Source organism: Gavia stellata, chromosome 7, assembly GCF_030936135.1.
Source record: "Gavia stellata isolate bGavSte3 chromosome 7, bGavSte3.hap2, whole genome shotgun sequence".
In the NCBI taxonomy this organism is placed as follows: domain Eukaryota; kingdom Metazoa; phylum Chordata; class Aves; order Gaviiformes; family Gaviidae; genus Gavia; species Gavia stellata.
Window position 1 is genome coordinate 12272888 of NC_082600.1, and position 16575 is coordinate 12289462.

The 16575-nt window shown below is 37.2% G+C and overlaps 1 protein-coding gene across 1 annotated transcript; it reads left to right on the forward strand.

The window, feature by feature from the left end:
- Positions 1 to 1585: 1585 nt before the first annotated feature.
- XRCC3 (X-ray repair cross complementing 3) lies at positions 1586 to 15947 on the forward strand. The gene is made up of 7 exons (XM_009814738.2): positions 1586 to 1640; positions 1992 to 2129; positions 3000 to 3212; positions 9654 to 9808; positions 12110 to 12322; positions 14617 to 14663; positions 15725 to 15947. The coding sequence occupies exons 1-7, from the start codon at positions 1586 to 1588 to the stop codon at positions 15945 to 15947; spliced, it is 1044 nt and encodes a 347-aa protein (XP_009813040.2).
- Positions 15948 to 16575: the final 628 nt, after the last annotated feature.

Here is a 16575-nt window from a genome sequence, read left to right on the forward strand (position 1 = left end):
TGTCTGCTGCAATCCTTCATAAAGATGATTTGAATAATAGTAACAAACCCCCACTATTCTTCTAGGCAGCTATAGTGCTGAACTATTGTGTTTTAAATCAAAGTATTAAAAACAATGCTTAATGATGTTATAAGAAACAAACTGATTTTACTGTTCTAATACTAAGTTTGCTTTTAGCTAATCAAAATATATTTTACTATGATCTGGATGAGGGGATTGAGTGCTCCCTCAGCAAGTTTGCAGATGACACCAAGTTGGGCGGGAGTGTTGATCTGCTGGAGGGTCGGAAGGCTCTGCAGAGGGATCTGGACAGGCTGGATCGATGGGCTGAGGCCAACCGGATGAAGTTCAATAAGGCCAAGTGCCGGGTTCTACACTTTGGCCACAACAACCCCAGGCAACGCTACAGGCTTGGGGACAAGTGGCTGGAAAGCTGCCTGGTGGAAAAGGACCTGGGGGTGTTGATTGACAGCCGGCTGAATATGAGCCAGCAGTGTGCCCAGGTGGCCAAGAAGGCCAACGGCATCCTGGCCTGTATCAGAAATAGTGTGGCCAGCAGGAGCAGGGAGGTGATCATGCCTCTGTACTCGGCGCTGGTGAGGCCGCACCTCGAATACTGTGTTCAGTTTTGGGCCCCTCACTACAAGAAGGACATTGAGGTGCTGGAGCGTGTCCAGAGAAGGGCGACGAAGCTGGTGAGGGGTCTGGAGCACAAGTCTGATGAGGAGCGGCTGAGGGAACTGGGGTTGTTCAGTCTGGAGAAGAGGAGGCTGAGGGGAGACCTTATCGCTCTCTACAACTACCTGAAAGGGGGTTGCAGAGAGGTGGGTGTTGGTCTCTTCTCCCAAGTGACTAGTGACAGGACAAGAGGAAATGGCCTCAAGTTGCGCCAGGGGAGGTTCAGGCTAGATATTAGGAAAAAGTTCTTCACTGAAAGCGTAGTGAAACATTGGAATAGGCTGCCCAGGGAGGTGGTAGAGTCACCCTCCCTGGAGGTATTCAAGGAGCGTGTGGATGTGGCATTGTGGGATGTGGCTTGATGGGCATGGTGCTGTGTGGTGTTGGGTGGGTTGGTGTTGGGTTTTTTGTTTTTTTTTTTAGGTTGGACTTGATGATCTTACAGGTCTTTTCCAACCTTAGTGATTCTGTGACTACCCAATGTATGAATAGTCCTGGATCATTCCAAATTGCAAGTGCATGAGATCTTTTTTCTATTTGAAAAGGAAAAGCTCATGTAAAGAGTGGCAGGATAGAAATGACTAGCCAACGTATTTGCAAGCTTCAATCCAGAGCAAAAGCACTATGTGGAATTACAAGCAATTAAAATGACTCGTAATTCTTAACTGCAGTATTATTAGTTGAACCTTTTCATAGCATATAAGTAAACAGCCATCTGAGAAGACTTCTGCGGATGTGCTGAATTATTGTTATTTTCCTAAGATAACTGGTAAATATATTGTTAAAAAATAAGAAAGACTATTCCTACAAACTTTTCACGTTGAATAATGCTTATTTTTTTGTTGCCTGTATATCTGATAAAAGCCACTTTAATAACAGATAATTCACTCCAGTGCTGTATCAGGAAATGGACTGGGACCAGTTTGACTTGAACCCCAAAGTAATTGCTGCCCTTAAGAAAGGTAACTTAATTTGCCAATGTCTCACCAATAGATCTGTCACCATAGTGTCTTCCTTTACATAATTGTGTGTTTGTGGATGTAAGCATATAGACGTATAGTAACGTTTTAGAACTGTTATTACGTGTTTTCTGAGTAATCAGAAGTGATGGCTTTTCCCCATGCTCCAATAATAATTTTCCAAATAATTTTATAGCATGTGTTGATACATTAAATGTTGCCTGTCCTGCTTACAAGAATGCAGTGGAGATAAACTTCAAGTAAATGATTAGTAGAAAGCGGGAAAACTTTTTCTTTTGTGCATAAGACTGTAATCCAGCCAAAAGTATTTATAAAAAATTCTTCCAATTTCAGCTGACATAAAATCAGTAAAAGAGATTTTAAACCTTTCTGGAGCAGACTTGCAAAGATTGATGAAACTGTCCAGTGCAGATATACAGTGCTTACTGAAAACAGTCTCTCACACGCTGAGGAGAAGTAGTATGCTTACAGGTAATACAGTCAATACAAAAAAAGTGTTCTATTTAAATCTTAAAATACTGGGAGGAAAATAAGGTTTTGTCTCCTCATTGACACAGTAATGTGAATCTGAAAATGAAAAGACAAGTGTTTTTGTTATGCTGTAGTGAATTAGTTAACTGTCCTAAGGACAGCTCCTCTGAAACCTTGAAGGTAGTTGGAAGTGGATGGGTGTCATTCTTCAGGATCAAGCCTGCCTGAAACAGGACAAAATGATTCTCCAGTCTGGAAAACTTGATTAAAGGAAAAAAGATTCCCTGTCCCTTTGGACTAATAGAAAAACTTGTATGATATATTACTTACTATATAAACTGGTTTGATGTAAACACCTCATTCCAAACTAAGCAGGACCTAATAGCTCCACCTGTACAAATGCTTCATGGCAGCTCTGTACTTAGAATTTATTTTCTTGTGATTTGCATACATCTTCAGGCCTTGGCCAGATGCCTGGTACGCTGTTTCATAGTCTGCTATAGTTTTCCATTTCCATAACTGCTGTGCTTGAACCTTGCTGGCAATATTTTCCCAGAGTGTAGCTTTCCATAGAGACTCCTTAGAGGCAGAGAAAGGAAAAAAAGTTTGAGAGGAGGAAAGGGCTCAGTGTAAACTATCAATTTTTGAACAGGCATTCAGTTAGTAGGCCCTGTGGGGAAAGGGAGGTGGGGAAGATCAGGCTGAATTAGAAAAATCTCTCATCAACAAAGAAAGCGTGCCTTGTAGATATAAACCTGGTATACAGCCTCTATTTTGTAGCATTGTGTGTTAGAAAGATACTAAATGAAACTCCCTTTTTTTTTCTTTTTTTTCTTTCTAATTGTTTAAAAAAAATCCAAAACTCTGCAGCACTTCAACTCTACCAAGATAAAGACCATTTCACCTCCCAACACCAGAAGCTAAGCCTAGGATGTTCAGTACTAGATAACTTGTTGAAAGGTGGCATTCCTTTAGTGGGAATCACAGAACTTGCTGGGGAAAGTTCTGCTGGGAAGACTCAGATTAGTTTACAGTTGTGCCTTTGTGTGCAGTATCCTTACAAATATGGTGGATTAGAGTCTGGTAAGTACTGAAATGTAAATATTGATTAATTTGCCATTTGGGGGAATGTACTGTCTTTAAGAACATCATCAGGACATTGAAGTAGGTGCACGTATTCAGTGCATATCTTACCCTTCTGCAATAGCATTAGTACTAAGCTAGTCAGTAATGCATCTTTATAGAGAGAAAAGCATGCTGTGCACATGCCCTGCATCATAATATAATTTAATACAAAATTACTGTTGGCTGTTGTTTACCCGCCTGCCACTGTGGGTTAAACTAGACATGCAAACAATACATGAAAAGCATTGTTGTTATAAGTACTTTTGGACTCCTAAGGTAACAACTGCAGCAAACAGCTTGTCAGATAATTTTCCACAAACATCTCTGGTATATGGTATATATTCCCTAGTTGGGGTTTTCGAATTTCAAGGAATATTTTAGTTTGATAACAATAGCTAAAGTGGTTTACAGAGTAAAATTGATGGAAATCTAGTTGAAGAAAGTTAACATACTTTTGTACCTGCGATTTTCCTGGTTTTGCCAAAGTATGTATGTTTGTTCTTTGATTTGAGTATAGGTTTTTTAACCATCTGTCACATTAATCTAACTTAAAATATTTTCTTTTGAGTGTTATATGCTGTCTTAGGGAGCATGTATCACTTCTGGGAATTCGGTGTTCTGGTAGTCTGCTTTAGGTGTGTTTTGGCTGTAATCTTGCTCTTCCTTTCATACAGCACTGGGTTTAATTTGGCAGCTCAGTGGTTTGTTGTGGGGAAACTTAATTATTTCTTGTACTATATCCACCCATGTGGAAAAATCATGGAACGTTCAAATGAAGATCTTGCTTAAAGGACAGTAATTAGCCTGTGGCTTACATTACTTTGCTTTAAGTTACATCATTAATCAGGGCAGAGGCAAATACATTTTGTTTGATTCCTTAGTGTGCTTCTGCTAACTGCTGCAGGTGGTTTGAGTGCAAATACATTTTTATTCATGCTCCAGCACTTCTCCCGTTTATGTTGAAAGAAGGGAACAAACCAGAATCGAGTTCAGAAGAAGGTGCCCAATATTCTAATGGCACTCTTGTCTCTTGTACCAGGCTACAGTCTTCCTTGTAGGGCTACAGAATGGCAAGTCTTCTCATTATTTGTGTTTGAAGATGGTTTTTGTTTCTTACGCACCTAGCACTTGGTGCTATTATGATTGCTTTGTTGTGCCTGTGTTCCCCCTCTACCTACTCCTAAGTGTTTCATGGAAGATAGGATAGAATGGCCATTGTATCAATGCTCCTGTGAGAGAACCAGAGCGTTTCGGAAGTGCTGAGAGCACAGAACTTTTAAGGATCTTGAAGGTATAGAAGGCAAAAATATCCTGCTGCTGGAGTTGAAGGGCTAAGGGAGTAGTGGAACCCTAATTCTTGCAGTTCTTTACTCTCGGTGTGGTATCTTGCCATATGTTAGACTACATACAGTCATAGCAGCACATATTGTTTGCATAGCACTTAGAAAATGAAACTTGATTTCTCTGCAGTCTATAAATACAGATTGTGTTGAGTCTCTTATGAAAATACAGAAATTAAAAGCTTATGTCAAGTATGAGGAGTTTTGTTCTTTAGGAAACTTGAGGAGAACAACAATGTTTAGTAACTATCACAGAAATCTAGCACTACTGGTAGAAGATTAATCTCAGTGCTGAAAGTTTGCTAATGATTTACAGTTATGGTGAGTTGGTTTTTTGGTGTGGGTTTTTTTTTTTAGTGCTAGAAACTTCCCTTCTCTTAGGTGGTGATGCTGAAATACATTTCTTCAGACAGTATAGATTTATTGTGTATTTACTTCATTTGACTTAGTGCTAATCTTGTTTACGATTCTCAGTGCTAGGAGGTTGGCAGTAAACAAAGAAATTAGGACAGCCTTTGCCTCCAGGTTATCTTTCTGCCATTCTAAGAATGTCAGTTATGGTCAGTCGCATGTTGGCTGAATTTATTTTGTATGTCCATACTTATAAGTAATACATGAATATAATGTGACAATTTCATATCCATATTAAAATTCTGAATTAGAAAAAAATGTTTGCTACTGATTCTTGGTAACAAGCTGGTTTGGTGTATGACAGATTATGTTTGTAGGACTCAAAATTTGTCCCTTGAGGGTGGGGTTTTATTGTGTTTTTTGGTTTTGTTTGGTTGGGTTTGGGGTGGTTTTTGGTCAACAGCCAGCATGGTGCTTTTATCAGCCTAAATAACAGTAAAGCACTGGGATTTGATGAAATAGCTGATTCTGTTTGGTTTTTCTGGACCTGTGAGGAAAGATGTTTATGTGATCACCGAGGACAGCTGACTTCTCTTAAGAGTGTCTCTCAGCTTCTTTCTCAAAAGTGGTAACTACCCTGACTCTTGACATGTTGTCAGCTTCCTAATAAACTGTAAATAGCACAAAAATTTCTGTTTGTGTTGTAATAGTCTCCTCTTTTTATTTAGGTTATGACAATTTACTTATCTTTAAAGATACGTGACTATTAAGTGCTTTTACCTCATAGTTAGGCATTGGTCTTTAATATTGAGTTTACTTATTTGTCAATCTCTTCTAGCCCTTATAACTTTGCTGTGCAGCACCTCCTGTATTTTTAATGCACGGGTGTGTATGCTCGTTGATCAAATGTTTCATTGTGGTTCAAACTGAAAAGCACAAACAAAAGCTGAAGAAGCTTGATGAAGGTCCTGTAGGAGAGAGTGCTGTTCTCATCATACTGTGAAACTCAAATTTTAAGCCAAGGCAAAGCTCATCTGATATATTTTATGTGGCTTAACTCTCTTAAAATTCAAGGCGAAAGTTACATTATTGTTTTGTGAAATGAGCAGCACTTAAAAAAATTAAGGTTACCCCACTGTATATTTTGGAGAAATCACAAGTGAAACCAATTATGTACTCAAAATACAATATCTGCTGTAGTAGATTTAACTGGTGTCAAAGAAGCATTCCAGCAGAGTAGAAGATTGGCATGTGACTGCTGGTATTTGCAAAACTAAACTGAGGCAGGAAATAGTCTATGAAGTGGAACTGTTCTTAAGAAGGAATTAATCTTCTTGCTCTTTTTTTTACAAGTGTTTTACTTAAAAAAAATTAATATGAATAAATGTGTACATTTAAACTTTAAAATTGCTGACATGATTTTACGAAGAGGACAGTGTGTATCTATTGACCAGGAATTTTAAATCTAGGTTGATGGACCAGTGGAGCAGAGGGGACCAGACTCTTGCTTCCCTGGCTGTTCTTTTTTACCTACAGGTATTACAGCTGTAGGATTACCTTGTTTGCCTTGATTTACTTGTTCATCAGGTATAAATGTGAAACTAGGCCACAATTGTGTATATGTTTGTAATACAGTAAGATTGCTTGAGCGTTTTATACTCTTCTGCTTTTACCTTGTCTTTGTTCCTATCGGTGTTCTTAGTACTGTACTGAAATTATCTGCAAATAAGATCTTTAGGAGAATTTTGTATTTATTTTTCTCCAGATAAGCGAATTTTGGAAAATGTATTTTTTCAGCAGGTTTCTCAGGTTTTCTCTTTTGAAATGTATTGAATGTTGCAATAACTCTGGGTGGAATACAATTACCTAATCAATGGAGCACCAATCTATCTAGAAATGCAAATCTGCATTTGAAAAAACAACCACCATGAAGTTTCAAGTAATGAACATTCCATCCTTTTTAAGTAAAACAAGGAGAGCACAAGGGACATACTCCTTAAGGCAGGTCTAATTTTTAGAAAGCAGATGATTTCTCTGTAAGCCAGTATTCCTGGTGAAGAAATCCCTGTCTTTCAGAATTGGGCAATGCTGTGCAGTCAGCTGTGAATAAGAATGGTAGTTGAGAAGTCCGGAATGTTTTACTTTAGGAACTGTTATCTCAGCACAAGTTAGCATAGCTTTTGTTAGTATGAAACTCAGAAACCACATGGCTTAAAGAAGCTGCATATCATGGGGGGTTTTCTTTATTTCTTTGTTTACTTGGTTTTGTATTTGCACCATAATGACTTTCAGTTTTGTGGGGTAAATGTTGCAAGACATAATTGGCTTATCTGAGCTGAGCATTGGTGCTAGATATAGATAATGCAAATTTGTGATTAGAAATTTTTCTTGACTTACTGGCTTTTTAGAAATCGTGACACTGAAAATCTGATGAGGAATGCAAGAACTGCCCTTTAGTAAAGATACTCACCTGCCTATTTGATATGCAGCTGTCACTGTCAAGTTCGAGAGCAATATGAAAATTAGTCCAAGTAGGATAAATTAACCTAGGGAAATAGTCAAGAAAGTTAAGGTTCACCTAATTAACTGCTTAATAATTGGCTGTTTAAAAAGCCTGAAGCAGTTAAGTGATATGATTAATAGTGTACCATGTTTTCCTCGCCTGAGCTTCATACAAGTTCAGGTAGTATTCAACAAGCTGCTGATGTCACTGAAAACTTAATGGATTCGAGTAACTGTGGACTCATTTTATCTTTTTTTAATTTTCCTTCTTTGCTGATGGAAATTTGTATATGTGCTCATTTGTGTCTACAGGTATTACGTATGACTTCAGTTGTTTTTGTAATTACAGAAGACAGCATTTATGCCCACAGTTTAAAATTCAGGATTCCATCCATTCAAATGCTAGGAAAAAAGTGGGAAAAATACAGAAAATATTAGTGGTTCAACTTCTTAGTTTTTTATGTGTTGTAGTTCAGGAATCGTGATCAGATCATGACTGCTCTGATCCCTAATGCTTTATTGTAGTCCTTATTCACTGTTAAATGTTGTGAACTGCTAACAACCCTCAGTTCCCTCTGATATAAGTATATATGTAATGAAATTGGGGAATTAAGAATGGAGACTGAATATTCTAGTGATAAATGCTACTGGTTGCCAGGGCTGAGGAAAGTAAAAAGCAACCAAAATATAATTTGGACCTGTTATTAGGTAGAATGGAAATAGAAATTGTGGAAACATTTCATTTCCTACTTTGGAATGTGTGGATGATGATAAAGTATTTTTCCATGTGTTAATAGTTGAGGAAGGTCTTTAATTCTCACCTGTGAAAGACAATTTTTTTAATTAGTGGGCATGGGTAAAGTTTTTTGCTTTACCTGATAGCTTTCTAAGTATTTAAAAATAAGAATGTGTACTGGAAAAATAATTTATTTTTAAATGTTTCACATGTCAAGTAGGGTGATTTATGTAAGAATTTATGGTGGGGTTGGGGAGAGCTAAGCTGAAGATGCAAGTTTAGTCCTAAAGAAAATTAGACTTAGGCTCATCTTTGTCTTATATAGAAAACTCTCAGAATTCAGTACCCTGTGTTACACAGGTATCCATCAGCAAAATATTTTTATTGGTAAAGTAACCATTAATTTTTACTTGATCCAGTCCTGAGATATTTCAGTTTCTGCTATTGGATATAGTTTCATATTTTTTCAGTGGAATATATAGAGGATTTGGAAGTTGCACCTGGAAATGGAACTTTCTGCTCCCTGGAGAGCCTGCATAGGGATGGACCGTTGGTTTGGAAATGTTCAGGTTGTCTCATGTTGCCAAGCGTATCAGCTGCCAAGCTCTGTTAGCAGCTTCAACCACTTTAGTGAGCAGACTTAATCCTTAGATGTAACCCTATAAGTGTTAGCTGATAATTCTGGCTAGTTCTGCAATAACAGTAACAATTTTTTATAAAGAAAATATTGCATGTATTTCTGCTTTCTTTCCCTGACATCTTTGTGTATGGTCAATTTTCTCTGCAATAATGCATACTTGTTAACAAGAAACCACAGTAAAAATATATAGACATCATTCACAGTAATGTGATTGAAGTATAATGCTTTTTATCTAATCTGCCATTTTCAGGAAGAGTTAATTGGACTGAGATTGGATGAGTGATCCTCTTTAAACTGGCTTACAAATTGTGGCAATAAGTACCCCTCCATATGTAAATTTAAAAACAAGAAACTTGAAAACAGTGAGTGAAATTAATCAAAATACTAGTTGTACTGGGTTTGGCTGGGATAGTTAATTTTCTTCATAATATAGTGCTGTGTTTTGGATTTCTGACCAAAACAGGCAAACTATGCAGTATCGCTCTGTTTGTGGGTTGGATAAACTATGATACTCGTAATCTCCCAAGTTAGGTGATCAGGTGTTCCACAGCTGTGCAAAATGAGTGTCACCTAGTGGAGAGTACAAAAATCCACTGTGTCAGCAGACACCAAAAAGTGCACCTGGCAATGACAGGAAAGTCATAGGAGTGTTTTTTTTTCTGTTGTTCATCGTTGATTCAATATGGCTGCAAAAAAAAAGTAACAGGAATTTCCAGGTACATATGTCAAGCTTTTGAATGCAGAATAAGTTATTTTATTTTTGTACTGTTAAGAAAACTGTGTGTGTAAGAGCCCTGTTGTAATAATAGAGGTGGTTTCCTTGACTATAGGAGCTGTCTACATTTGTACAGAAGATGTATTCCCAAGTAAACGTTTGCAACAACTCATAGATCAACAACATAAGCTGCGTGCAGATGTTCCAGCTGAAATCATACAGAAGATCAAATTTGGAAACAGTATTTTTGTTGAGCATGCAGCAGACCTAGTAAGTAGTAGCACAAATAACAAATATATAATTATTACCTTATAATCAAGTAAGCACAGGGTTTTTTTTCATGTAGGAGGCCCTTCAAAAGGCTACAAGTGAACTAAGATCTGTTATGAATACTATTTAATCTCTGTGATTTGCTGTTAGAACACTGTCTGTTACAGTGTTTTATTGTGAAACATATTCAAAGATAAATATTAATATTTTTTAGAATGAATCATGTAGTGGGGGTTTGTAAGTTATGTTTATTAAAATGTAGTAGACTATTGCTACTAGTTTTATTGCAGCTCCTAGGGAGATCTTCGTTGAGTTTGGAGATAGGATACACACCACCTTTTGCATATATATTTATATCCTGAGTAACTTGCAGTATAACACCAGAGTTGTTAAACTGCAATTTAGGCAGATGGGAGGAAAGGATACAAAAAATGATGCCTGGAATAGGTAATGGCACAGCATAACCACAGCGGTGTAGCTGTCTTGCCCCTCTGCCTGTAAGATGTCATAGTAGAACTGGAGGGGAAAAGATACAAACTTCAGTACTGTATTCTTGCCTTGTAAACCCACGTTTTTGTGCTTTTTCTTAAGTAGCCATGAATATGCTCTTTATTGATAGAACATCAGAAGTTCTGTTTTCTCTAAGCCTTGAAAGTAGCACTTGTTAAATCATTCAAATTGTTGGGGTTTTTTAATCATAGTTTGCGAGTGTGGGAAGATTGTGTACATTAGTATGCTTGCCACTTATTCACGGTGTGGTCCAGGCAGTAGGTAAGCTACCTTTTCCATGTCCCTTTCATTGGAAATATTAATTAGTAAGTTCTAACTGTAGTTTCTGGAAGCTACAGAGTATGTTATTGTAAAAAGGAGGGAATCACCCTATAATAGTATGTATATCTCTCTAAAATACCCTTAAAAGTAAAACACTACACTCACTGATAAGTCCAGCAACTGCACAATAGATTATTACAATTCATATACTGCTATGTATAGATCCAGTTTGTGTGTGTGTGTATTCATATACATAGAATGCATTGCTATATAGAGATGGGCAGATCATAGCAACCGAAGTAGAAACCCAAATCACAATGACATTCTGTATCTTCTTTCACATCAAAATTTTTTCCTTTGTTCATTCTGAAGAATCCAGTTGTTCATGTATTCACTTGAAAAGAATGAGTCTTGTACAAACAGAAGGACCACATACAAACACTGAAGTGTTTGACGTGCAACCTAGTTTCCTGTAGATATACCAGTAAATTAAACAAAAAACTCCATTTTCCAGAATGGAAAGCAGTCATTTACTCTTCGGAGTAATTTTTTCCCCTCAGTTAAAAAAAAAAAAAAAAAAAAAAAAAAGGCCTTTGATATTATAGTATTATTTATTTTGTAAAAAGCAGCTCATCTAGTAGAATAGATCTTATATAATTCGGACTTGGGAATTACAATTTAGTTTTAAAAGCTGTGCAATGCTGGCAGATACTCTATGTAAGTTTGGATACACGTACGCTCTTAGCTGTGAACCTCTATTTAGATGTTCAGAACTCTGACTCTCGCATTGCTTTTTTTTGCCAACATTGAAATTTGTGATGGCCAGAAGCTAAGATTATCACCGTCAGCTTGTTCTTCTTTCTGCTCAGCTGCTGCAGACCCCACTGTTAAAGACAAGATACTGGGCTACAGGGACCTTTCATCTGACTGATATGATTATTCTTATGTGATAGAAGTTGCACCCTATAAAATATTTGTTAGTTAAACTTCCTGCAGTTGAAATGTTTAGTGGCTTCAAAATACTGATTTAGTAAAACTTTTAATAGGGAGGATATAAGTTGCAGCTACTCATGTTTAAGACTCTTGGTCAATATGGATTTGATGTAGCAACTATGTATTTTACTGTTAATGTGTCATTAGCGGAATAGCAGAACTTCCGTTTTGACTATTTAATGCTAATCTGGAGTCCTCAGTGCTTCAGTGAGACCCACTCCTGCAAAATAGGAATGGTTCAGGATTGTAGTATTGCATTCTTGAGACTTTGAAAGGTCAGTACATAACTGATTTAAGTCAGACCTGCAGGTAACTGTATGTTGCAGTTGGGTCTCTCTATTTTTTTCTTAAGGTAAAACCACAAGACATTTGCAAAAAATGGTTACTAGTGATACTTAAAGATCCACAAACTTGCATTATGATTAGAAACTCCATCAGCTTCTGTTTCAGCGATGATATCTGTAATTACTATCTTGATTTTACAAATAGAGTTATTTAGACTGGTTTTTAATGCTGGCTGTTTGTATTTTGTGGTAGGATACCTTTCACAACTGCATTACTAAAAGGATTTCCCTATTGCTTACAAGAGGCATGGTGCGGTTGGTGGTCATAGACTCTATCGCTGCTTTGTTTCGATGCGAATTTGGAGTTTCAGATTCTGTTACGAAGGCTCGGTATTTGCAGACATTTGGAGCACAGCTTCACAGTTTAAGCACTAGATTCAGGACTCCAATAATGTGTATTAATCAGGTATGACATCAAAATTGCTTCTCATTTTATAGGGACCATTTAATAAATGGCTGGGGTGGGGAAAATCTGTGTATGCAGATTTCTTGGTGTTGTATTTAGCACTGTCAGCTGAGTATTAATGACTGGAAACTGAAGTTTCCTTAAACTGGTGTGCTTTAAACTAGGACATTTTAACTTCTCACAGTTTAAGAATATCACTTAAGCTTTTACAGGCTGTTAATGTTCTCAAAAGTTGTCCATTAAAGCTAACAAAAATAGATAGATAGATAGCATATATATCTATTTGCTAGTATAGCTATATATAGCTGTTGCTAGTATAGCAACTGCACAAAGCATCAAACTAAAATAACAGAGCTCTTTCTTAACACTAGCTTCAAATGCCATCGCCAGCAGGATTGCTCTGGAAACTCTGTATGCACAGTTATATTCCACATATACAGGAGACAGTGAAACACCAGGGACTTTGCTGCCTTTTCGTGAAGCTCAGCATTTTTGTGTAGCTGCTGAGATTACTAAAGCATTAGAATGCATGCAAGCTGACTCGAGCTGAACCAAAAAAAGGCCCCAATGATATTAGTCAAAAAGAATATTCTTTTGAGAAAACTAGACAAGACACTACTTCTGGAGAAGCGGCATGCCGCTGCTCTTAGTCTAATCAGAAATCGAAGGAGCACATGAACGCTGGAGAAGCATTCATACTTGGAATGCAGCCTCAGAAAGGGGTAAGTAAATGTGCAGACAGGCCAACTTCCTTTTTGAATGCCCATCCATCAAATAAATCAGCCCTGAGGTTTCCTTCTCACAGCCGAAGAGAAGAGGTAGGGAGAAAAGTTGAACTTGAAAAGTCACAAACAAGAAGAATTTTATATCAGGGAGGAAGAAGTTATAGAAACATCAAGTCAACTGTTATTTCTTTGATTTGTTTCTGTTCCCGGGGAGTTCTGGAACTGTGGAATGGACAGTGTGTAAAACCTTACATTTACTACCATAACTGGAAGGGAGTTCTGGAATTTGTATATAGCGGTAATTTGAACAGCTTTCAGGCATGCACAGTGTTTTTATTTTCAGTAAGATTCCCATTAAGATTAAGCAAGATTTAAATTCCAGCCTCAAGTTACTCCTAATTTTTAACCAACTTTTTCTTACATAATCTTTCCTAGGGTCAGCTAGCTTTTAAGGAAAACTGAGATTTCCTGTAACTGCTTTCTGCATTTTGCTATTAGTACAGACAATTTGTTCTCCTCAGGAAGCATGGTTTGGATTTTGCTCTTTGTTAAGCAAAGGTTTGTGTGTTTCAGCATTTATGCTATGAAGCCAACCAATGGAGTCAAGTTCTTGGCTAACTTCTGGGATACTCTGAGTATGGGCATTTGGAAAAGGCTGTCTGCCTTTTTCCTGGGGGTTTTGAGGGCCCATCTAGGAGGAAAAAGATCATCTGATTTAAGGGTAAGACAAGTCTAGATGTATCCAGATGGAATGGTTCAGTGTGAGAGGGAAAAGAGTGATGGAAGAGCTTTTCTTAGATATGCCTTCTGGTGATAGAGTTTTATGTTGATGCTGGCTCACAATAGACAAGGTCACTGCCTGATGCTGAATGACAACAGTCTGACCATTTGCTAACAAAGGGTCCTTCTAGACTGTATTCTAATAGAAGGTGACTCCACATCAAGTCTGTAGTTACAGAAATAAACTGAGTATGACAACATTGAGGAATATTATGTCTGTAAAGTAATCCGTTCTGTACATTATATTTAGAGAAGTACCTATATAACTTAATTTTCTGTACTTTGTTAAGAACTTGCGTGGAAGAATCATGACATTAAAAGACAATAGAGGGAGTCAAGAGGTGTGGATCTTTCTAGGTTGTAGCCAAAGGCAAACTGCTCCATTAAGCAGGCCTTCAAAGGTAGTGAAATCATTGAGGACAGGACACCTTTTGGAGATTTGGGCTTCAGTACCTTTTATCTACAGATACAGCGTCGGAAGAGTTGGGGGGGGGGGGGGTGTTTGCTTTTTTTATTTTAAAGAAATTAAGAACCTAGTAGTAGTTAAATTCATATAAATTGTAGCTAGCTAAATAGTTGTAGCTAGCTAAATAGTTGTAGCACTGTAAACAAAGATAATACTTCACAACTCCCTTCTAGTTTGCCTTGAAAGAATAAGGGTTTTCTAACTTGGCTTAATATGTGATCCAGTAACTTGGATTTTCTTGGCTTTGTTCCCTTCCCTGCCCTTCTGTTTGCTAAAAACAAATGCATAACTACAGGTCAACTTCAAATGTTTTTCTGCTTTAGGTGACCGATGCAGTGAATGAGTCAGAAGCTGCTCAGTGCAGTTGTAGGTAAGTCATCCACAACAGAAATGTAACAATGATGTCGTACACAGCAGCATTTAACCACTATATTTTTTATAACTTCGATATAAACTACCAGAGCATATTAAGAGCAGTAGTGCGTTTACCCAGCAATGCTGTATTTACTGGAGATCAGCAATAACTAACGTGCTGTAAAGTGGAAAAAACTCTCATATACACTTATGGGGTAATTTCTAATCAGCAAGTTAGGGGAAAAATTCTCTGGAGTTAATGGCTGGTGTACTTGCTTACACAGGAGTATTTTTGCATCTTCTTGTTTCTGATATAACCAAGTGCATTTTCTGTCTGCTTAAAAGAAAAAATAGCAACCAAACCTTATGGGTTGGTTTTGTTAATTGCTTAACAAAAAAAAAAGTATCTTTTGACACCAAGATATTAACAGGATTCAAACATGCATCGTTGTTGTTTGAATCCTAACTATAATCTTGATTTGATAGATAAGCTAGGTGCTACATAAATGTGGGTTTTGTGAGGAGTTAGTTATGTCCTCAGACTTAGAAACTGACACACAACAAGGATAAGGTTCAGGTGTTTTTTCCTTAGTTATCTTGTAATTCTTTTACTGGAGAGATTGTACTTTTTCCAGGAAAAAAATTGTTTTAAACTTCGGGTTGAAAGTAATACAGTGTGCAGTGTTGTATCTACCCAACATTTCTAAATATACCTTCAAATGGAATCCAGGACTTAAGTTCAACCATTTTTCTATTGCTATTTTCCTACCACAAACGGGGACCCATCAAGACAGAGGCAGGTTTTCACCATGGCTGTAGTTGGAAGAATGACTGAATTATTCTGTGTAGAAGCACTTGTCTTCCAGTTGTTACCTTGCTACAGAGAGAACCTAGCATATAGTTTTGTGAGTATACCCTGTAATCTGTCTTTGAAGACCTATAGTTTGAAAATATAGCAAACAACAGTAAACATAGAAACAGTAGATCATTTCTTCCAGTGCAATTTTGTTACAACAGCAGTGAAGATACTTCATATTAAATTCATACATGCACAAATCTGTAATGCTTTCTTTATAGTGTAGTGGATAACAGAGTCTCTCCAGCACTTGGAATAACCTGGGCAAATCAACTGCTAATGAGATTGATGGTCAGCCGAGTATCACAACCTGAACAATCATCTGGAGTTGCGTCACACCACACAGGAAGTGTGAGGACTTTAAGAGTAGTTTTTGCTCCTCATCTCCCTCCATCCTCTTGCTACTACACAGTCAAATTGGAAGGTGTAAAAGGAATAAAATAAATCCTTTGCAGAGTAAAGCATCCTGCTCCAAAAATGTATCAACACAACTTTTCTTCAGGAAGAATTACTAGTAAAAAGAAATTCTTCCTAGATGAGAGAAATAGATGCTGAAATACATAAGCAGTGATAAGACAATACATTAAGCCTTTTCTACATTGTGAAAGAACATCTTTTTATACTTGGATATATGTTCAACAGCTTTTTCTCATGAGGTAAGTTTTCTGATGGATAGTAAAACTGTGGGTAGGTGGAGGCTGCACAATACAGTGTGATGTGGCAATCCCCATGTTAGGGGAGACCTGATTTTTAATTTTAATAGTGTGCTAACTTAGAAACAGAATTTACTGCAAGTGTGTCCCTTCTCTGCTTCCAGACCCAAAGGGACTCAAATTCAACCAGTTAATATTGCCTGATGGTGTTTCTAGTCCTTGTGCTGCCATTATGTATAGCCATTCTTCTATCTACAGAGCCTCAGAAATAACATAAAGCAGCTTTGTCACAAAACAGCTATCCTATTTTAAAACCACTTGTTAGTAATATTAGAATTAAAAAAAACAACCAGAAAGATACTTGATTTTAACATGTTACTGTAAGAATTCATTAAAATTGTACTGCTTTTGTACTATAT

What these genes read in the sequence shown, in the direction of transcription:
- XRCC3 (XM_009814738.2), top strand. Translation starts at nt 1,586, where the DNA reads ATGGACTGGGACCAGTTTGACTTGAACCCCAAAGTAATTGCTGCCCTT. An exon ending in AATTGCTGCCCTTAAGAAAG is followed by an intron (nt 1,641 to 1,991) that starts GTAACTTAATTT and finishes TTCCAATTTCAG; the next exon opens with CTGACATAAAATCAGTAAAA. An exon ending in CAATAATGTGTATTAATCAG is followed by an intron (nt 12,323 to 14,616) that starts GTATGACATCAA and finishes TTTCTGCTTTAG; the next exon opens with GTGACCGATGCAGTGAATGA.